The sequence below is a fragment of the Limulus polyphemus genome, unplaced genomic scaffold, assembly GCF_000517525.1.
Source record: "Limulus polyphemus unplaced genomic scaffold, Limulus_polyphemus-2.1.2 Scaffold3839, whole genome shotgun sequence".
NCBI lineage: Eukaryota > Metazoa > Arthropoda > Merostomata > Xiphosura > Limulidae > Limulus > Limulus polyphemus.
In genome coordinates this window covers 13,660-38,196 of record NW_013669449.1, presented here as the reverse complement: position 1 = coordinate 38,196, position 24,537 = coordinate 13,660, and the positions used below count along the sequence as shown (strand labels likewise).

Sequence of the window (24,537 nt, the reverse complement as noted above, 5' to 3'; positions counted from 1 at the left end):
AAAGATTTTGTTTGTTTTTCAGCACAAAGCTACACAGTGGGCTATCTGATATTGAAACCCCAACCATGTACTCAGTGATTCATTGGTAAGTCTGAAGACTTATAATGCTAAAAACTTCAAACACAATTACATATTTCAAAAATGAATTGATTTTGTTAAGTTAAAAGATTAATTCTTTTACTTTGATTCATTTGTTTTAATATTTCTTTCATTATTTTAAATTTAATATTATGTTTTATACATATATTTAGTTCACTAGAAATTCCACTGAAGTGATAAAAGATATACATTGCTCTTCACATTATTTTCTATACTACAGGTAAAACTAAATTAAAGATTAACTGTTCAACCGACAGTTTTTGTTCAAACATGATAATCACTTTTTCTTTGTTTAAAAAAAAAAAGAAGGGTAGTTAGATATATTTATTTTGACCAAAATATGTAATGATAATCTAGTTAACTTAAATAGTTAACTTCTTGAAAATGCTATAGACTATAATAATGGTTTTTGCCTCCAGAAATGAAATGTGTTGTCAGCTTCTAACTGCAAAATAGATATCTTAAAAACTTGTAGAAATATTTTTTTTTTATATCTGTGATGAGAAATGGACCTTGGTTTATTAATTGCAAGAATGCTCATCAGTGTATCAGTGGTCCAAAATTGTAATTGTGATACTGTAATAAGTTCTCACAATTTTATGTTGCAATTTAGTTACTGCTTCACATAATATTAAGATAGTTGTTTGTTAGGTTGTTAGTACACTTCTATCTATTTTTTAAATAAAATTTTGATATTAAAATCTGGCCTCTCATAATCTTAACCTTCAGATTGTTGATCCAATTTTCCCCAAAAAGTAAACAAAGAAAATAACATTTTAAAATAATCAAAGTTTTACCTAAGATATCTTGAGATTACATTTTTCTTTAATAGATAAAGATTTTACTTATTAACCTTATGGTGAAGGAATTTTTACTAAAAATTAATAGGTTAGGTAATATTTTTAGATGGTAGAATTTATGTAGTTTCTCAACTGGTTCAGTTTTTTCTGCTCTGTACCTGTTTAATACTTTTTTCCTCACTCTTTAAGGTAGAGAATGTCGTGTGAAATGTATCTGACAGATCAGTTGTGTGTCAATCAGGGAATGCTCCTTGTATATGACTTCTGCTTATATGTTTACAGTGGAATCCTGAAAGCAGTTTTTATCTTTTATATTGTCATGTATATGTATGATATACAAAGGCTGTGTTTGTGACTGCCTAGCAATTTTTTTAAAATTGTTAATTAAGGTTTTCAGGCATAATAATCAGTGTATTCTTTGAAACTTTACATACATGAGGAAATATCTAATTGTATGATATTAAATAAGCCCCAGTGATAAAGTTTACAATGGAAATTGTGTATTTTTTCTCTTTTGATGAAACCCCTTATTTTGTTGACACTCTTGATAGATTATATTTGCACAATAACTCTTTGCTGTCTGATCAACTGCATTTGAAATGCACCTATATGTGTATAAATATATGAAAGTTTTTTTTCATTTGTATTAAACTTTCATTCAGAGTATAGGATATGATTAACAACCTTCAGTAAATAGAGCATTATTTGTAGAAATTAAATATCTGTAATCTATGGCATTTAGATCATAGTTCATAATGTATAGTATATAATACATTTCACAACCATAAGATAAGTTCTAGTATATAGATGTGTTCATAACCATGAGATAACCTTCAAAACTGCACCAGATAATCTTTTAATATGACCTCCAGTATATGAGTCTCGGGTATTAATGAACATCATATTTAACTGAAAATATCTTTTCATTTTCATGTATGAAGAGATATTTCCTTCACATCGTTATTATAAATAGTCCGTTTAGAAATCCATACAAATGATTTAGAAATTGCAAGTTACTGTAATTTGTTTGGTCTTCTTTCTTCTGAAGATCCTCTGTTCCTTTTATCAAAGGGTACCCAGGCTGATTCAGTTACTTTAGAACAAAGCTTTGACGGAATAAAATTATCCTTCTTAACTTTTTTTTATATTGTTAGTTTCGCTCTGACATATTAAAAGTTAGGCCTATTTTAATCTTTAGGCCTATCACTTCTACGGTACTTAACTTCACACAGCTATATTCTGTTTTGCTATTATCTGTCTATTGTTGTCTGTTTGCTGCTTCCCGCTTGTCTCACGCTATTTATATTTTTATTACATAGTCGTCTGGCCACTTTCTATATTCTCAACACCAATTAGTTATTAACAAAACCTTCTACATTTATCTGCTTTTAACTCTTATTATAACAAAACTTAAAAATAATAAAGTATTCATTCACAAATCTAAATTAATCACTAATATTTAAACCAAACAGTCTTGTCATGACACATGCTACTGGTAAAAACGTTTTTTCATTCATTTCTGTTAACATTAAGTGACAGTTTTTTTCCTGAAACTAAAGGCATTAAACTTAACCTTAGTAAAACATTTACTGAAACACACTAGCCTTGAGTAATAAATATAAAGATTGCACTACAAAAACTTATAACTGGCACTAGAATATATAAATAGCAGAAAATTGTATTTGAAATGTTTTACAGCAGGCAATAAAGTAAGGAAAAACCTAACAGATTGGCACAGGAATCATTATGACTGGCAGAAGATTGACATATTAAAAAAACTGCTTTAAGACCTAATAGTATACCATAAGGCTACCACAAAACTTTTATTTTGTAGCATAAGTTTTGTTTTCATATCATTTTCTTTGAACACTTTTTTACTTTGGAATCACTGTAAAACAAATATAAGTCTAAAGATATATTTAACAATTTAAACTTCATGTTGAAATTAAGCTTGCAAGATTTCATTAGCTACAAGAAACCATATGTATTACAAATAGAAATGATTTACTAGTTAATATTAGTTTCATTTTGTTGGAACTGTAGTTTTATCATAGTCATAGCTGCAAAATTATGAGGAGGCTAAATTTCAAACAATTTAGGTACTTGCATTTCAGATCATGTAGAAAGTAATAAATCTATTAACTGTTAAAAATTACATGTATATTTTATTTGAATTCAAAATTTGTAACAAGTATTTATTTTTATTTTAAGAATTACTTAAAAAGCCTGTATATAATACTGTGTCAATATTTGCTTTTATTCCAATATGTGGCAACAACAGAAATGAAAAATCCTGACAAAATCCATTATGAAAGAATTTACTAGAATGAAAGACCATATTTTTAAGTGTTTGGATGTTTTATTGCTTTTAGCTATTTCTAAAGTGAATTGGTTAAAATTGATTCTGCTTAAGTTTTCTGTGAGAGAAATAACATTTCTGACCAAATAACTATACTATGTCCAAGTGAATAAAGGGTTTTACTTGTAAGTTAGATAATTGTATTCCCTTTGAAGCTACTAAAACAAACTAGGTTATGCTTATGAAGATAGGTGGGAGACTAAAACAAAAAGACAGGTTGAAAGATATTGTTAATTAGCTTGTTTAACAGATATAGTTCTGAAAATCTAAACTTTATTGAAATTGTGTAAATACAGCTTTATATAATGTATAGTTTCTTCACTCACCATTTTCTCTTGTTGTTCGTAATAGGTTAATTTCATCAACCGTGAACTAATAAACCAAGGATTGGCCAGCTGGATAGATTTTCAAGTTTAAATTTGACACTTGCATTTCTTTGATGCATTTGAGTAATGAATGGAAGATCCTTCAACTTTTATGATTTTTTTATAGTCAGTGTGGAACTAAGAACTAAAATGGCTTATTACTAAAGAACTCTTAGTTACTGGACCTAGGATCAGGTCATTGTTGTGAATTGTAACTGTATTAGTAGATAGATATGATTGTCTAACCATTTTTTGATTATGTTGATCTGAGTTACAAAATGTTACTGTGACTTGTACGTAGGTAATGGTTTGTGAAACTTGTGTTTTCAGTTAATGTGGCTATTCTTCACAAAAAATAAGTATATCCTACCCTTTCATTGAATATTTCAAGGTATCTAACTTACCAACTACGTTGAGTCATATTAGTAGAAATTCCTACAAACAAGTAACACTATGTATCTTTGTTTGAAAATTGTAATTACAGTGTGGAAAAATAGTTATAGCACCTTATGATAATTTATGTTGTGAAAAGCTACCGTAATGATTCCACAACTGTAAGTGAATCACACACAGAATACTAGTATGATAGTAATATAAAGAAGATAGTTCAACTTGTCAACTGAAATTCTAAAGTAATTGAATAGGCCTAAGTGGACTTTTGACAAGAAGAAGAAAACTATATAAATAGTGTTTATGATTTGCCTATAATCTCTATAGTGTAAAGACTTTGTTGTACATACGTTTAACTTGTTCTGAATTAAAATTTATTACTGTAGAAGAATCCTAAGCCCAACATCAACATAGTATATATTTATACTATTAAGAAATATAAGTAAAAGTCATTTATTTCAACAATTGGCAAAAAAGAACATATATATATTATATATATATATGTATATAATTTTAAAAATCTGACAGCGACAGGGGTCCTAGATAAATGAATTGAGCAGAAATTCTGAAAATTTGTGCAAATTTGTTTGTGTTTTTAAGATGATAGACCTTGATATTATCATCACCGGCTATCTGATTAGCTGATCAGAAGAGGTTCCTATTGTATTGAAAATGCATCCTCATTCAAGAATCCTGCTTGGAATTCATTTAATCATCCCTCACAAAAAACCTTTAATTGCCTGACTCTGCAACTAAAACTGTTGTCACTGGTGTAATAAAAGATATCAATGTCTAGATTAACCAGAAAATACAAATTTCAAAGCTAACAGTGCTTCACATTAATAGTGCAATTATATAAAGTGTGACAGAGTTTGAAAAGACTTGACGAGACATTATACTCTCACCAGTCTTAACTAGCTTAAAGATTGTCCCTATCACCATCAGGGCATTCTGGTCGTTTTCTTATGCAATGACATTTTGTGTCAAAGGGGTTTCTTTCATGGTTATAGCTTTCATTTACTGAATAAGAGAAATGCTACAGATTAAGCTGAAAAGTAGCTTTCAAGCATCTTGTTCTAAATGACAGGTCCTTTGGTTCTACGTCTAACAACAAATATCCTTTCTGGAGAAGGGCTGTGATACAGCCATAAGTCAATCTAAGGTTTTACACAGATGAATATTTGGTAATTTGCCATGCTTCATGTATATAGATGCTAAATATGGCATTTGTGGTTTCACCCCTATTGTGTGCAGTGATATGCCACCTGCGTTACCGTATACAAATAGTGTTTATACATGTATATTGTGTGAAACCTTCTATAGGTCGTTCTACGAAAATCGAAGACTCAGTTTTAAACCATCTAACCATCTTTTCATGTTAGAGACTGCTAACTTTAAACCTTTATCCCTTCATTTCCAACAATATCATCACACTCAGCTGTATAAGTTTAGTTGAAACTTTTGTCTACAGTGATACATCTATACTTCTAATGATATTTGATGGTTAGTTGAAACTATTATATACAGTGATACATCTAGTGATGATCTAGTTTTAGTTGAAAGTGCTTTATATACTGGTTCATATAGTGATTATGTAAGTTTTGTTGTGTGCCTTCATCCTTGTTTCTTTTTGTATTAATAGTGTCAAGTGATATGCCCAGCTTCTCATCACATTGAACTGTTTTAAACTTTAAACCTTTATTTGTTCCTATATGAACAGTGCCATCACATTGAACTGTTTTACACCTTTAACCTTTATTTGTTTCTATATGAACAGTGCCATCACATTGAACTGAACTTTAAACCTTTAACCTTTTTTTGTTCCTATATGAACAGTGCCATCACATTGAACTGCACTGTTCATATAGGAACAAATAAAGGTTAAAGGTGTAAAACAGTTCAATTTGATGGCACTGTTCATATAGGAACAAATAAAGATTAAAGGTTTAAAACAGTTCAATGTGATGGCACTGTTCATATAGGAACAAATAAAGATTAAAGGTTTAAAACAGTTCAATGTGATGGCACTGTTCATAACGAAACAAATAAAGGTTAAAGGTTCAACACAATGATATTATGGTTTACAAACATCAAATTTTATCGATTATCAAAATGAACAACTTGTTTGGCAAGTCACATCATTCACTGTTATTTTATGTATTATTTTGTGAACTCTTTATTAGAAACCACAATTCTTTATCAAGCTACTGCTCCTAGCTTGGGCTATCACTCAGTTTTTAGGCCAATTTTATTTTGTGTACTTTTTATGATAAACCATAATTCTTTATCAAGCTAATGTTTGGGTCGTCACTCTTGACTTTAGCTCACCTTGTGCTTTTTACATCATATTCATACTGTGAAGAATCTTTGATATATGCTTTCACTGTGGCAACTGTCTGCTTTGTGTTTAAGTCCACAGAAATGCGCCATCTGGAGAGAGGGGCTTCCTGAGCACCCAAAATCCGAAGGCCGCTTCTTACTCGAGCCCTGGTAAGAAAGTTATGTATTTGAAGTTAAACAACTGGAAGATGCTACGATAAAAGAAAACACACAAATGTTCTGAAGGTATAGTGTGCTGACAGCCATAATACTGAAAACCTATATATAGTTCTGCAAAAGGAAAATTTCATTTAACTCAATTTATCATAAGACTGACACTGCTTTGACTTATGCTTATGGTTTAATTCTTTCTTACTTAGGCATTCAAAAAATATCAATACAGAAAATATATGATCGTAAATGAGATACTAGATTCTTAAGAAATTACTAATGCTATAATTTTTTATTATTAATGTCAAAACACACAGTAAAATTAGATTTTACTACATTAATGTTGCATTTTACATTTTCAAAATCTGTCTAATCATTTTTATGAATCTAGTTCTAAATATATATAAAAAAACTGTCAACTTCTTAAGTTTATTCAAGCTAATCATATCAGTGACACAACTGTTTCAGTTACTTTTTAAGGTTAGTTGAGCTAATAAGATCTGTTTGACACCACTTCTTCAGTTAACTTTAATTAACTTCTCCTTAACTTTAATCAAATTAATGAGAGTTGTGACACTATTTCTTCAGCTAATTATCTAGTTTAATTGAACTAATAAGATCTATATGACAACTTCTTCAGCTAATTCAAGTTATTAAAGTAATAAAACCTGAGTGACACAACTTGTTTGCATATTTTTAAAGCTTATATATGGTAAGAAAATCTGTGTGGCACGTCTTCTTCAGCTACTTCTTAAGGTTATTCAAACTAATGAGTTCTGATACAATAACTTACCTCTACTCACACCATAGCTTTTCTTGACTTGTCTCTTAACCCTGTCTTATGATTCCTCCCCTCCATCCTTCATTCTGCACCATTATCAGAATATTTGGTTCACCCCTCTCCTGATATTCATGTACATGCTGAACAGTTTGTTGCCCAATTACTTTCGGGTGCCAGCATGCCTCAACCCCCACATTTGTCTGACTCCTATGCCTTGGCTTATCACAGGTTAGAATTTTAGATTCTCAGACCTTTGAAACTCAAGCTTGGGCTTCTGACTCTGAGACTACCCTAAGGTTTTCCCCAGCTCAGTTTCCCATTTTCATACACTCTCATCATTATCTTCTGTTATTTCCTTTCCATCCAAGACTAGCCATCATTCCCCTGAGGGGTTTTAGCAGATACATGTCCCTTTTCCAAGTTAGCACACTTATCTTCCTTGGCCTTATCCCTTGGGAAGTTGACATGCAGACTCCACAGTATGAGGAAGATCCCCTAAAATAGACTGTCGTGAAAAGGTGGCCAGATAAATGTCTCACAAATAGGAAGCTGGTAGACAGACATGAGAGGGCATCTCTGTCAAGGAGATCCCAACAACAAAGGAACCATGTATGTTCCTTGTTTCTTGTCTTTCCCAAACCTTTCCTACACCTATTCCTGTGTCTTGCCCCCTGTATCCTCTCAACTACTGGTGCATCTTCCCGGGTTTCTGTGGGGAGTCACTAAATTGCCTATCATTGTGTTTTCTGATGTCAGTTTTGTCGATGACTATCCTGTAGGTTATGGCAGTGTGAAGGCACAGTTACCCAGATTTGTTCACCTGTGATGCTCGTTCACCACAAACATCTGGGTTCTTTAGGTTCAAACAGAAGGACTATTCCCTTGATTTTTTGCTCCTTTATCTTCACAACCCATTTCCTTCCCCTCTCCTCAGGATCCTATTTCATGCCAACACCTCTCTGAGCCAGTTCACAATCTTTTGCACGAGGATGCTACTGAACAAGTATTTCATACTTCTCTGGGGTTTTATTCCCAATTGTTTGGGGTTCCCAAGAAAACCAGGGCTTGGCATTCTGTCATCAATCTCTCCAACCTCAACTACTTCATGGTCCTCCCCCAGTTCATCATGGAGTCTTTCCTCACCCTTCATTGATTATTCACTCCAAGTCTTTGGATGACCAAGGTCAATGTCTTGGATGTTTACCTTCACATCTCCAGATTTTACCTTTGGTTTGTTCATGGGAGTCAAGTATCTCAGCTTTGGGCTTTACCATTCAATCTGGCATTGGCACCATATGTCTTCTGTCATGTGGCCAGAGCCTTTGCCCACTATCTTCACACTCAGGGTTTGTAGTTCCATCATTATATGGATGACTGGCTCCTTTCAGCTCCCTCACAACAAGTCTCTCACAATCATACCCATTTCCTCCTATAGGAGGTAGCTCATGAGGGATGGCTTTTCAAGTTGAAGAAGTTCTATCTCATCCTCACACAGTATCTTATCCATTTGGGGGTGTTTTTCAACACCTACTTTAGCAGGGCCCAGGCTTCTCCTCTTTGTTTGAGATCTATAGAGCTCTTGGTTTCCAGAGCCAAGTCCTTTCCTTCTCTACCTATGAGCGAGGTTCTCTCTCTCTTTTGGAGACTTGAGCTTCCATGGAAGCCCTCATACCATGCGGTTGTGCACATATGTTGTCTTCAGTAGGTGCTGCATGATCAATAGAATCTAGGTTGGAATCCCTTGGACTCTACCATCATCCTCCCTCCTTCCCTACAAGTCCACTTTGGTGCCTCAAGAGAAACAACACCGTGGCTGGCATTCCTCTGCCTCCTACTCATCCCAACTTACACCTATTTACAGATGTTTTTCTTACAGGTTGGGGAGTGTATTTGGATTATCAGGAGATCTCCAGCCATTGGATGGTGATCAAATCTTCCCTCCAAATCAACTTTTTGCAGTTTTTCAGGCCTTAGATCATTTTCTACCTTTAGTATGGAGCCATTTCGTCATGATCCCTTCTGACAATTGTACCGCTGTCTCTCACATCAATCCCATTCCCTATGCTTTCAGATGTTGGATCTCCTTTTCTGGGTCAAGTCTCAGCAAGTTTATCTTCTTGCTTGTCACATCCTGGGTGCTCTGTATCTTGTAGTAGGTTAGTTATCTCATCCTGACAAAATTTTACCTATGGAATGGTCTCTTGCTTCTCAAGCATTTTGGTTTTGCTCCCTGTTTCGTACTCTTCTTCTGAGTGCATTTGCCATCAATCTCAATACCAAACTGTCCCTCTTCTGGTCTCCAGTTCAACAACATTTGGCTGTGGCAGTGGATTCCTTCAGTCAGGATTGGACCAATCTTTACCTTTATGCTTTTCCTCCTATCCATCTATTTTCAATGTCGAATCTGTCTAATTGCCAAATCCTTGCCTGCTTCATCATGGTTTCTGATCCTGAACCTCCTTCAGTCATCTCCTCCCATATCTCTTCCAGTTTCCTGATCCCTTCTACATCAACCTCAGTCCACCATATTTCATCCTGCCATCACCACACTCTGGCTACATGCATGGATTTTGTCTGGTTCCTTGCCTGCTCATTTGCATGCTACAGTGCAGCTACACTATGGGAAATTACAAGGGGTAGGTGGGAGCATCAAGGAGTACAAAAACTATACAAGTGGCAGCACAAGTAGAGAAAAGCTATTATGTGACAAGAGGTATGTATCTATTGGATATACATTTTCAGTGTATGAAAATGTTAAAGTCTGTGTAATAGAAATTCTTCAACTACATCTTAAATTTAATAATGCTAATAGGATCTGTATGACAGCTTCTTGGGCTATACCTTAAGGTTAGTTAAATTAACAAGATCTGTGTGACACAGTTTCTTTCTCTATTTTAATTATTCTGATAATATCTTTGTTACACTATTTTCCACCTACTTTTCAAGCTTAATAGAGCTAGTATGGTCAGAGAATCGACTTTTTCAGCTACTTCTTAAATTTAATCAAACTAATGAGACCTATGTGACATAACTTTTTCAGCTACTTTTTAAGGTTAGTTAAATTAATGATATCTGTGTGACACAACTTCTTCAGCTAATTCTGAAGGTTAGTTCAATTCAAAGATTAGTATAACACAACTTCAGTTACTTCTTAAGTTTAATTATGCTAATATCATGTGACAAAATGTTTTAAGTTACTTCTTAAATTTAATCACACTAATGAGATCTGTGTGTGACAACTTTTTAAGTTACTTCTTAAATCTAATCACACTAATGAGATCTGTGTGTGACACAACTTAAGTTACCTCTTAAATTTAATCACACTAATGAGATCTGTGTGTGACACAACTTAAGTTACCTCTTAAATTTAATCACACTAATGAGATCTGCTGTGTGTGACCACAACTTCTTCAACCCTTTCTTAGAGGTAGTTAAAGATCTGGATCTGTGTGACATAATCCTACAATAACTTCCTTGCATTATTAGTCTCTTCAAACTTTTAATGTAATATTTTGTTTAATATACGGAACTGTAATTGCATGCTGGAAGGAGAATTAAATATTTATATTATCCTCATGTAGTTCACACGTGATCTTTTTTATAAGCACATTTCTTAAGTTGCTGTAAAATACTTCTCTGAGCTCAATACCACAGAGGATCAATAACAAAAGAACAGAACTGTTGTGTTTGTTTTATTAAATGCATGTTGGTTTCTTCCACATCAAAAATTTTAACTGCTTGTAACACATATATAATTTCTGCAGATTAAGTTTCTATTACAAATACAGGCTGGTGATTTAGACACTTCAAAGTAGAAATCATATAATAACAGTACAAGTTAGCTGATCCATGCATACATATTTTATAAGTTTTATGTCTTTACACATAAAAACTGTGCAGCTGTTGGATGAGTATTATATTTTGTGTTGAAACTTACCTTATAACAAAAACTGACAAGGGATAAACTGGATTTGGCTGAAGGTACACTGGAACATAAACCTTAGAACGAGGATACACTGGTCCTTGTGGAACAAATATTCGGACAACATCGTCATTCTTTACTTCTTCATAACTTCCATGACTGTTAGATAATGCTACATGAGCAAGAAATATGCTTGAGCCACCAGGTGGTGCTGTAACTGGAAGAGAGTTGGCAGTGCATTCCAGAGAACAGCTTTGAAGAACAGCATATTCTACTTGGACAGTAGCTTTGTATGGCTTCATCACTTTCCAAGGCTGAGACTGAAGTTGTGGCCACCATGCCCAAGGGAGAACCACCTCACCTAGACAGACTCCATCACGATTGGCTGTTGGACTGCAAACTGCCATCAGTCGCTTCTCCTGATAACTCACATATAATGCTACACAGAGTGTCCCCTTGTGGATATTATGGGAGTCTTGTCTTGTTTTGGGATCAGATACCCGACTGCTGTGAAACAATACACGAAGTACAGGTTGATCTCGGTGGACTTCATGGGTTACAATATGTGCAATAATATCTGTGTCACCACTAGAAGGCACTGCCAGCAGTGGGGTTCTCTCAGATTCACCTCCAAGGTCTTCCTGACTAGAGTTCCAATTTTCATTTACTGCTGGGATTATCAGTGCAGGCATCACTGTCTGCTTTACTGAAAAAGGCCCATAATATGCACGCACAGTGACAGTGGAAGAAGGGTGAATTAGGGTAAATCTTTCACTTTTACTTGTCATACCACTTTGCAGACCACTGTCCACTAAATGACCTGGTTTCAGAAAGAATCCTGCATCCCTACTCTCTAGTGTGACATCTACTATAGCCTGGGACTCTGTAAAAAAAATAATTAAGTATGAAGATTGTCCACTGGGAAATTGTTTTGAACTTGTAACACAGACCCTTGACCAGGAACAAAAATATATTTATCAAATCTTCTATTTCTAATTAAGATTTTCCATACAGTACTTCCCTCCACTCGCAAGATTAGCTTTTCCCATTTTGTGCTGCCCTCTATATGCAAACTTTTTTATAACACATGCCACAAGCCTTCCACACACCCCTACTGGAATCAAAGATTCCAATGTGTCTCTCATGTAAATCATCATGCATCACCTCTCCACCAATAGGAGAGCAGTAAAATCACATGAAACATATGACTCTATCTATATGCCTCTACCGAACTATCACCTTTTGTTTGACAGTGCTCGTGTTCAGGCATTTTACTCTCATGTTCTTTGTCGTCATAACTTTAACAGTTTATTGCCACGGTGGTTTAATTTTCACAGTTTTATAGCCACTGTGATTTCTACTCATTTGCATATACAGCTGACAAATTTGTTTTCAATTACTTTCCAGTTTTTATTTTTTTTGCACAATGTATTTATCTATCAACCAACTTATGACGAATTCTGTGCTGTCCCTCCAACCATTTTGCCGTTGCTGTGAGTGGAGGTGACAAATTGATGTATTTCCCTGCGATTGTTCCTTGGGTAATTGGTTGTTATATAGTTCACACACCTTCTTCTACTATTGCCCCACTTTCTCACGAACAATACAAATTTATTCGTTCAAGTGAAGATTTGACGGCCTTTTCATCACCAGATTTTGCTGTGTATTCTCCTGTCCGCCTGCAGAATCAGCTAGGCCTAAAATGGCAATTTTCACTATATTTTTTCAGGTATGTTTCATCCCCTCCCCTGGATATTAGGGTTCATGCTGTACTTTTCCTTCCAATTGAGTTGACAGTGTCAACATGATTCGCCCCCATGAGCTACAGATTGGTTTGCTTTGGCTTACTTTCTTTCAGACTGTTCAATTCTTGTTATTCTGTTGTTGGGATCTGTTTTACCTTTTTGGGGTGGCATTCTCTGATTTTCCAGTGCATTCTTCCATTCCCATTCTCATGCCTTTGTTTTACCCTTGCTTCCCATTCTTTCCTTCTACAGCACAAGGTGTACTCCCCCCCTTGCTGATTCCTTCCTTTTCCCACCTTACTATGAACCTGATCCTAATAGTCGTCTATGTTATCTACATACTCTTCAATATTGCTTTGCCTAAGCAGCTTCAATCCATGGTTTCCCTTCCTACTTCTTTCTTCCATGGTTGCCCATCCTCAGTTCGTAGGCTTGCTCCTTCTGTCCTCACCAATTGGGTTTGACCTTTGTCTTGATTTGCTGATTCTTATGTGTCCTCTCAGACCTTGTTCCAGGTATCTTCTCCCCACATTTGACAACTACTTTCTCTGGCTTCTCATCTTCATCGTCTCTTATTGTTCAGTGTGGCAAGTGGACTATATTTTCTTCTCCCTTTCTTCTATCGCCGTTTATTCCTCATCGGTTTCTTGTCCCTGACCTATGGTAGTTTTTACACACTTCTGTGCGACTTCGACTAGATAAGTATATTAATACTTTTCTTTCCTTTTAGAGGCCCTTGCTTCATTTCTCTTCTTACGAATCCCACTCTATGGCGAGTGGTGCCTGATCAGGTACACATTAACTCTAAATCACACTGCACATGCCATGTTGAATCATATGTTCCTTCCACGGCTCCGCATGCTCACTTTTGAGATGGAGTGTTTCACAAGATTTCTTGTAGGTGAATAACCTCGCAATATTTGCTTCATAAATATGCCTGTCATGAACTGTACTACCCATGGATGGCATGGGTAAAGCAGAATGAGATAGCTGCCCCTCCCTGCCATGCATCAGTTGAATAAATTTATTGGTCTGCTTATCAAAATAGGGTTTTGTGATCACTAATTGCACTGTCTTGTGTGTCAACGTTCCTCCAGGCTCTCCATCGCACTATCTACCCCCTTTTCTTAATGTGGAGTATGAGAGCCCTTACCACTTACCAGTTCCAAGCTGCTGGAGTGGTTAACCATGGAGGCACTCTGCTATAGCCAAAGGTGGCTATAACCATTCAATTCTCAGAGTAAGACAGTGGTGTTCTGCCAGTGTAGATGGTGTATGATACTCTGGATTGAGTTTAATATACCACAAAGTGAGATGTCAAAATGCAGTTCACCCCTTCGATTGGGAGCCCTCATCCTACCCTCACGTGGATGTTAGTACCCCACGAGCTGGTTTTGGATTTAGGGTGAACCAATCAACACAAGTCCTCACACAGGTTTCAGGTTGTCTATCTTCCTCCCTCTATTATCCCTGAGGGTCACAGTAAGGATATGTGGGATGTCTCTGTCAATGTTCTAGACCAGTTTCATATTCATGGGAGTTCACTGCATATGATGGACTTCCCTAGGATGCTGGATATCCCATTCCCAGCTCCCTAGCTCAGTGCTAATCCTGTGTCATGCCCTGGAATTGATGTGTTATTATCCTCCACGATTCTGGGGTTTGAGGTGAAGATGATATGATCCTCATTCTAACTTAGCATGGATGTTGGTACCCACCGAGGTTTTAGTTTGACTTGATTTACCAAGTATGGTCCAGCATGCCCTAGCCATTCGACACCATGGGACTCATCCTTTTTTTACCCACCTTCTTCCTGTGGGATGGAAATCATTTCTCTTCCCAGTAGGATCACTCCCTGCCATATTCTCTCTCATTTGGATGTGTTCCCTTCTTTTTCTGCCATGTTCTTCCAATTCCATACATGGCAACAAGTAAACCTGGATCAGAAGTGGTGCAGTTCCCCTCTTCAGATTTCTGGATCTGATGTTCTCATCTCCAGGGGTATCCTTCTTTGAATTTCCTTTTTTTGGATGGGGGGGGGGGTATGTCTGTTCTTCTCTCACACCAGTTCCTCCACTTTATCAATGTGGGATTCTAGCTAATCTTGTGAGAAGAGGGAAGTACCGTATCAGAAGTTATAACTTTCCTATACTGAAAATGTATTTCCAATAAGTACTTCCCTCCGCTCACACTTCCTCCCCACATTCTTCTGATGCTTCTGCCTTCTGCCAAACTTGTGATAGTTTCGTAAAGGTGTATAGAGAGAGTCACATGCATCACGTGATTGTACTGCTCTCCTATTGGTGGAGAGGTGACGCATGATGATTTGCATGAGACACACATTGGAATCTTTGATTCCAATAAGAGGTACGGAAGGCTTGTGGCATGTGTTATAAAAAATTTGCATATAGAGGGCAGCACAAAATGGAAAAAGCTAATCTTTTGAGCGGAGGGAAGTACCTATTGGAAATACATTTTCAGTATAGGAAAATTATAATTTTGCAAACGTAGAAAAATTATGAGGAGTTGATAGTAAATTTAAATGTTCGATTCATCATGAAACAAAAGTAATCGTTTTCTCTCCAAGAGGTAGTCTTCAATGTACTTTTGAGACTTTATCCTTGATGTATGAAAGGTCACATCAAAATATTCACAAAAAATTATGATTAACCATTTTAGATATTTAAGTTACATAAAATTTGGCTTTATAAAGACTGTATTCGATGAACATTTTTATAAAGTTATCACCTGATTTTGGTTTTAGACATTACTGTGTTATAAAGGATGGTGAAGTCTAAGTTAATTTTAGGCATATGAAGATTAACAACCATTATTGATCAAAAGCTTTCTTTAAGAAGGCTGTCTCATACATATATTTTAAATAGCAGTGGTAGTTTCATGTTTTATTTTGCTATGTTTATTTGCTAATCTGATGAAATATCTGATACCAAATCAGCCCTGACCACTGACTTTAACATTATCAATAAATAATTTATCACCATTAGATCATAGGTTACAGTCACAGTTAATCTCTATGTAAATAGTTCAAAGGATTACAAGGTCAAGAGATGAATGATAATGGTCACAGTAAGGTTAAGGGTCACATAAAATATTCCCAACTAAATAGAGAGAAATTATAAAATGTATGAGATTGCATGGTCAAAGGTCAGATAGCATATAAATATAGAAGTTTGAGTCCCATGTTTCACAGAGCATGCTTTGTCTTTTTTGCCACCTTTCTGCCTCTCAACCAAACTGTACTAAATGCTTCTATTCAGATTACACATTAAATGTTCTCTCTACGCAAGATGTAATTACCATATTGTATACTGGTTTCTGCTGTATATCAAGTTGGAGCAACATTATTTAGTTATGGTTTATCTTTGATTCTTAACAGCTTGCTTTCTACTTCTCTCAAATCTGTGAATTTCAACAGCTGTCTTTATTGATTTTCACAAACAAATTATTTCCATGCTTTCCTTTTGCACACTTTAAAACTTCATCTTATAAAAATAACAGACAAAAAAAATAAGGAGAACTAGTAAACACACACGAATCTAACATATTGATTACACAATCTATTTCTGGAGCTTCTTAATGTTAAGATATTTTGAACATGATGAAATTAAAAATCAAACAAAAGTTAATCTATAAGGATCATTATTAACAATTCAACAGATCAGGATGTGTAAACAAGATATACTGTTGTAACAATAAAGGCTTCTATTGTTTTCTCTGTACATTAAGCTTGATCCATTTATCCATCTAAACACAGTTGATCTTTATTGATGGATTTAAATTAATTAAAAACAATTGTCATCCAGAAATACATACTCAAATTTATGATCAAATTAATCTAATATTGCACAACATACTTACTAGAAGTACTTAATGTCATAACTCAATACAACAGAAAATTAAAATGTTTTGTTGTTTAAGTTAAAGCATAAAGCTGCACAATGGCTATCAGCACTGTGCCCAACACAGGAATCAAACCACAAATTTTTAGAATTTTAATCCATTAAGCTAACTGCTGAGCCACTGGGTAAAGCTCTAAAACCAGCAGTGATCAGAATGTTTTGAATGATCATTAGATACCTTCAGAGTTAATGATATTTATACTGTTATGTATCTGCTTGTTTGTTAATTTCCAGTAGAAATTCTTTCAAAGGAACTTCAGCGATACAAGTCCTTTCTTGATTAAACCAGTTTATTTTTTCTCGATACAAGTTTTTAGCACACAGTAATTCCACAGTCAGAATGTTTCTCGTCACTTTAAACTTTTATAATACACGCTATAAATGACAGCGATTCACAACCTCAATAACTTCGCTCTCTATGAGTGCAAAACACACACTTTATGGCTCATTAGCTCGAAACTAACTGAATCATAAATTACACAGAACTCACCGTAGCTACTGTTCGCTTCTACCACTGGCTTTTCTCTGCCAGGCTTATATACTAACAAAGAGACATCTCCAACATTAGCAGAGTTCCCTGATTATTCGAGAAATTCACTACGCATGTTCCCAGTGTCATGTGAATTCCGCTGTCATAACAATACAGTAATTCTAATAATATCTCACAAGTTTCACCAGCTCAGTAGATTTAGGTTAGTCCTAACTATATACTAAACTAACAATGCTAAACAGTTTCTACAATTTAAAAAAATTAATCCAAAAATTTTTTACCAGCATTATGAATATTAATTATAACCAATCAGATTTCATTAGGCTAACTTTAAAGAAAAATACATAAAAGCACCAGTTATTTACTCATGCGATCCACAAGCTTTACAATTTGTGTATGTATTGATAAGCATTCATGAAATTGTAGTAATGTACATCTAAAGGCACAATCTTATAGAAGTTCGTTTTCTTATATACTAATTTGATCAATTATTTTTCATAGATTTTATTATTTTATAGTCAGGGTTAGATGAATAATACAATGTAGTTTGTGTAACATCAAAGTTTGACATTACTACTTTATATATTGTACAACATTAGTATTAAACATCATTATCTAACATTCTGTGTAACATGAAAGGTTGGCCATCATTACATTGTCTCATTTTTAAAATCAATATTGAACAGAATTACTTTATATTCCATAAACAACAGACATTCACCTGTTGTCCACAGTGTATTACATGATTCAAAGCAGTCAGTATTACAACTGAAACTTCTTAGTGAAAGTAAAGAACAGTATACATAATATATTAACCACACTACATTAGACAGTTTAGAAACAAACCACAATGGAAACATTTTGACCTTTTGGGTATATTGTAATGACTGGAGAGAAGACTCCTGTGATTGCTGTTTTATAAGCTATGTAGTTATTTTCCACACAAAAGGTTTTCCTGCAGAGCAGTCAGTTAGGCCCACTAACTGGAGGTTTAGAGAATAACAGACTGTATAGCATAATGATCTCTTCGACCTACAATGGGAACCAGCTTGAAGAAAGATTTGACACTGATAAAAATTCAAGTATAAAAATGTTTATGCCCAAAAACGCAATCACAATATAATAAAAACAAAAACAAGGGCAACTGTCCAATGGTGCAAGTTGAACTGATAAAAATAATGAAGTCCTAATAAATAAACTGCTATCAGCTTGGTGTGATCCCTAATCTGTAAATTAAACTAGATCTTTAAACAATAAACCACCTATCTAACACAACAATCAACATACTCAATATCTAAATCAAATTAATCTAACCCAAACTCACGGGTTAAAGTTAAATCCAAAAGCTTTAAAAGTTAGTTAACATAAAGATCCTCCAATTTAAAAGAAAAGTAACCTATATAGGGCATGACTGTCTCTAACCCTTATTCAGTTTGCTAATAGGAAAGATTGGTTTGATTGTTGTTAAGCACCAAACTTCACGATGGACTATTTCTGCTCTGCCCACCACGGGTATTAAACCAGATTTTTAATATTATAAGTAAATTAACACCTGTATGAAAGTAACAAATTGAACACAACAAAATAATTACACATGTACATAAAACCTCTCAAAACTTAACATAATTACAAAAATACATACACAATATAAAACAAAACCCATAAACATATATGCACTTTACAAATGCAAATAAAATCTTTAAATGTACAAAGTAGAACCTTAATTCTACACATATATACACTTTACAACAGTAAATAAAACCTACACCATGTATATTATTATTCAACCCTCATATACAATTAAAGTGCAAAGTTGCAGTTACTTACCTAGAGGAGCCTTAACAGCAAATCCTCCAACAAAGCAGGAGGTTTCTGATATGCCACAGCGGTCTGGTGAGCAATCTCTATAACTCAAACAAGAGCTTTTAGAGTATGCACTAGATCATTCCACCAAAGTTGATGCACTCAAGCTGTTTTGGCAGATCTCCATGCTTCAATAGATGGTCTTCTTCACAATTACAAAATTCCTGAGCCTCTGTCCACCTTGCTGACTGTTCGTACCAGTGGCACTTTAAATTTATTTGATTTAATGTGAGTTGCTTTTTTTTATCTTGGTCAGATGCTTGTGGGGAGCTCAGTCCCCTCACCCTTCACTTTCAGAGCCACTGTAAAGATCACCACTATAGATGATGAAGCTGATACTCTAGTGTACTGTTCGTAATGACTGAAGTTATTGCTGAATCTAGAACTGAAAAAGTTGCAGTGGCTACTACCACTTGAAAAATGGACTTGATGGTCTTCTAGGTTTAAGAGCCAGACATGCAGCTCTACCCACACACTGGCTTTTGCATGAGGCTTTTAGTAGGGGGAAATTCTTTCCCAGCCATGAGATTAGATGATCCCACAAGAGGTGTCCACACATAACACACCTGCTATTTTTATTGGTGAAATCCTTCTATGGAACACAGCACTTTTAGCCTTACAACTATCATTAGACTTGGATTTTGAGCAAGAATTGCTCTTGGACCTTTTGGTCTACTGGCCTTTCATTTGTTCCCTAATTTGAAGGGGCACTGGGTCTGCCAGAGGAATCTCCATCAGCATTATGGATTCATCTGAACATGTACTCACTGGCTCCATGGTTGGTACACCCAGTAATGATACAACTCATGGTGTCATAAGATGCTACAGAGTTAGAAGGGCTAAATATATTATATTTGTCACCAGAGCCCGCATGTCAGATGCGCCATCAAACACCACATCCTCATCCACCAGCTCTGATGACAAAAATGTCAGGCCAGCCCTAGGCATAAAAGTCAATGCTGGAAACTTGGCAATATCATTAAAATCAAATAAAACATTTTCGCCATTGGCTCCTTCCATGACTTTGTAGATTTTGAGGTTGATCAGCAACAAATAAGATTTCAGCCAAATACCAGATTGAATGATCAAGATAGCCAAAAGATTTTCGAGGTTTGATCTTAAATAGGAAAAGTCAGAATTCAAAATACTGGGTCAAAAACAATTCCAATTAGTTAGAGCAGCATGGTCAAGAGTGTTAGTTAAGGCCATGGTGGCCTGGATGCAAAAACACTTCATTCTGAAAAATACCATCAAGACCAAACTATGAAAACTAGAAATAAACTTTTGCCATACTAAATGTCTTCAGAGTTAGATGTGCTCATGCTTAATCTGCCTGTCAACACATTACCTACTACCCGTGGACACTTCTGTTGATGAAGACATCCGCGATTCTCAAGCTTGTCTAAACTATCTGTGCTCTCTGAAGTTGTCACAGCCATGATGATAATCCATAGCTATCCAGTAACCCTACCACATTCCCTTCACTGCAATGTGGTTGTTAAACCAACAAAGCCCACGACCATGAAAGAAATGGGAAGAGTGTAATGTAGTTACTCAACAAGTGACTGACACTGGATTGAATACTACTCAGATGTTGACCTAGTTACTTCAAACATTGAAACATGATAATACCAACCTCTCATTTCCATCTGCATTTCCTTCACATACAAGTTAAGCACAGAGGTGAATCTATTAACTTCAAAGGAAAGTGCTACTTTTTGCCTCCATTAGTCTTGCACAGTTCAAATTTTTATAAACTGAGACTTGCCTTGCTTTGAAAATGAATGTTTAAAAAATATTTGAAAAAAAGGGTACTTTGGGAACATTTCAATCTACTGTTCAAAAATATTCCATCGTAATCACACAAATTCTGGGTCATCGAGCTTACATTTGATATGCCAGTTACAATATTTATGAATTTCACTTTCCATTACATTGCTTCACCTTACTCCAGCTTGATTCAAATGATACGTTCCTGGCCAAGGCTCACAAAACAAGGTGTAACTGTATTTTCCTGAAAGTGTAATGTGAACCTTCTATTACTCCAATCTGTTTCCAAAAAACCAATACCTGATTGATTCAAACAAAACATTGATGTAATCATAAAAGAAAATCTCACTATTTTTTCATGTAATGCCCACAATTAACTTCATAACTTTATACAACATTCAGATCAAACTGTCGTATTCTCAAGTTTGATCTCTGTTATGCTTTCAGTGACTGATTCAATTTGTATTGAAAAACGTATGAATGACTCTGTAGGTTTATATATATGCATGGTACATTTAGAATACATACAACAGCAAATGTGTATTTACATACAGATAATACTGCAACATCTACACATCATCACATATACTAGTAGCTTCTGACAGTTTCTCTCAGACATGTACATCACCACCCTAGTAACCTTCACCATCTACTTCTATAAACTGGCTGTATTTACAATTCAGTAATGTGCCAATATCTGTGAGTAGCACAATGCAACAGTTCAGCAGGCCTCACAAAATAAACACTTCCTGGTTGAATTTAAATGAACTAGATATTCAGCCAAAAATTCCATGTATCAATGATGTTATTTGCATTGTCTATACCTTGTATACCAATTCACTCCTTTGCCAGCACTTGCTAAATATACTAGATCACAGTAAATGGATGATGTTCCTACCAGCTACCAACCATATACTGTTGATCCACTCAGGTTGCATGGCTTCACAGGAAGGTAAACATTAGCAACTCCAGTGAAATAAGACTTATTGTGCTGAAAAGTTGCTTCATTTTCTCTCTACTTTAAAGTAGAACACAACTCCCTTACTTTCCAAAGAGAAGTCACACAATGAAGTGTATGGGTAATTCCTTTTCAAAGAAAGCCTATAACTGGTTTAAAAAAACTGCAACTATCCTAATAAGGTTTTCAATCTTGATGAGGAAAAATAATTTGGCATTTGGAACACAAGGGGTCTCCACCAAACAACTGTCCTAGCATGGGATAATTGAGTGGTAATCGAACAATGGCAATTTTCATGAAAAGTCGATCTGGCACTGAAAAACCAAGAGGTCATAACACTTTCAATCATTGATTTCTCAAATGACTATTGTAATTTATAGCTTGTTATCACACTAAGCAAGCAGAAGTTCATTGTCAGCATATAAGCCAACCATTGCAACTGTGAAGTGTCACTCCTCGTCAATGACTTGACTGAATCAAGCTCTGGGCCATAAAGATTCATATCAGGAATAGTACTGTCTGTCCGCAAATCTGCTCTTTCCAGAATATGACCTGTTTCTCTTTCAGCCACAGAAGGAGAGTTCTGCCTTGCTTTTACCACAGCCTGAATGATTTTAAAATGGACTTTTCCCTAGTGGATCCATGGTCCACCTTGGACTGGGCAGTTTGGTTCAATGGAGAAGCCACTGAGTAGTCAAGTTCCAGGACCCCTACACACAGACAAGCATCAATTTTTATCCCCAAAATTGCCAACTGATGAGTTGTTGGATGCATTTCATCTACCTACTGTCTAAACTCTTAAGCTTTTGCACAATCTATTCCTGCCTCATTTACTGACTGCACCTCTCTCCTTGCTGGCTGGGTATCTTTCTTCTTGAAAAAGCTCCTACTTGGACCGCTGATTGGCATTTTCATCACAAGAGCCAGTTCAGGCATCTGCCAGTGAAACAGCTCATGGTGGTGGCTATCCACCAACACCATCTCACTTCTGAGGCTGTGGTCAGTAGCTAGCCACCTTCCTGCCTGTAAAAGCTCCTTGTTTCATTCCTGAATCTCCTCCTCTCTCATTAGGGGTCATTTGTCATCTAACAGGGGTAACTGTCCCACCAGCTAACAAAATAGCTCATGTCTGCAGTTTTCATCAGCTGACTGCACCTCAGACTGTTTGAAAATGGATCACCACCCATTAGAGATAAGTTCCCTGCCACTCCACTGATCATCAGTGATGCTAACCATCAAAGCTTGCCATCTCATCTGCTGGAGAAACAATTCATGCTGATGAAGCTCATCCATTAACAGTGTCTCATTCCTCTCTCCTGTAGGCAGCAGCCTGAACCAGAATTAGGTTTCTGCTACTATGGTTGATGATTATCTTGGAGTCCTGTAGAGACTGCTCCATATGGTCTCAGCTTCCCTCTGTCTTGGTCCACTGAGATGATGCTCAGTTACTCAGGCTTCCATGCTGCCTGGCCTTAACCACAGGAGGAGAACTGTAAAAGACCTTCTGAATACCTCAGATAGTCCTTGCTCTCCATCCTAAGTTGTAGTTCCAGGAGAGGACTTCACCTGGATATGACATCCTTCCTGTCGACATTTCAGCCCCAGCACCAGAATCGTACCTCCTCCTCTTACAGGTTGTATAGACTTTATTTCATAGAGAAAGCCATCTCCACATGATAAAACATATGTAATCACTAGAGCATTCAAAAATTTACCTGATAAACCCTCTGCAATTCCAAAATACTTGGTCATGGCACAAACATTTTCCCTACATTACTATTCTGCATATAAAACAAACCTCATATTAAAGATCTGTCTCAAGTGGGAGTTGAGCTCCAAGATGTAACTGGTCATAACCCTTACCCTATTCACCCACAGAAAAGATATCTTTCTATTTCTGGACCTTGTGTGTGTTATCTTCCCTACAAGAGAGTCAGATAATTTCCAATTGGTTAACAAAAACTTGCATGCTCTCAAAACAGAGAAAGTTCCCATATTATTTGAAGGAATTCCTGAATCCAAGCTGAGTATTCTGTAAAACAATAATTTTGGAAACAATTTGCCTCTTAACTAAGGATGTAGCAAACACATACTACAATCCAGTACTACAATATAATAATAGTGTATAAAAAAATTTGCATGACTTGTTCACATTCTTAAAATAATGACTCAAGAAAGTACTCCAATGATAAATTACTGTTTTATTAACTATAAACTATAAAATTCCTATGACAAGCTGCTCTTTTATAAACTATAACAAAAGAAAACTCCCATGACAAGTTGCTGCTTAATAAACTATAACAAGAGAAGATTCCCGAGACAAGTTGCTGCTTAATAAACTATAACAAGAGAAGATTTCCGAGACAAGTTGCTGCTTAATAAACTATAACAAAAAGATTACCAAAACAAGTTGCTGCTTAATAAACTGTAACAAGAGAAGATTACCAAAACAAGTTGCTGCTTAATAAACTGTAACAAGAGAAGATTCCCGAGACAAGTTGCTGCTTAATAAACTATAACAAGAGAAGATTTCCGAGACAAGTTGCTGTCTTAATAAACTATAACTAAGATAAGACTTACCAGAC

The 24,537-nt window shown here is 35.5% G+C and overlaps 1 protein-coding gene across 1 annotated transcript in view; it reads right to left on the bottom strand.

Moving 5' to 3' along the window:
* LOC106470134 (transmembrane protein 132C-like) overlaps positions 1–24,537 on the bottom strand; it is a 51,923-nt gene that overhangs the window by 21,613 nt on the left and 5,773 nt on the right. The window contains exons 2-3 of the mRNA XM_022398717.1: positions 11,222–12,089; positions 6,342–6,500 (exon numbers count right to left, since the gene is read on the bottom strand). Of these exons, the coding sequence (XP_022254425.1) occupies positions 6,342–6,500; positions 11,222–12,089 (1,027 nt within the window). The remainder of the gene's footprint in view (positions 1–6,341; positions 6,501–11,221; positions 12,090–24,537) is intronic.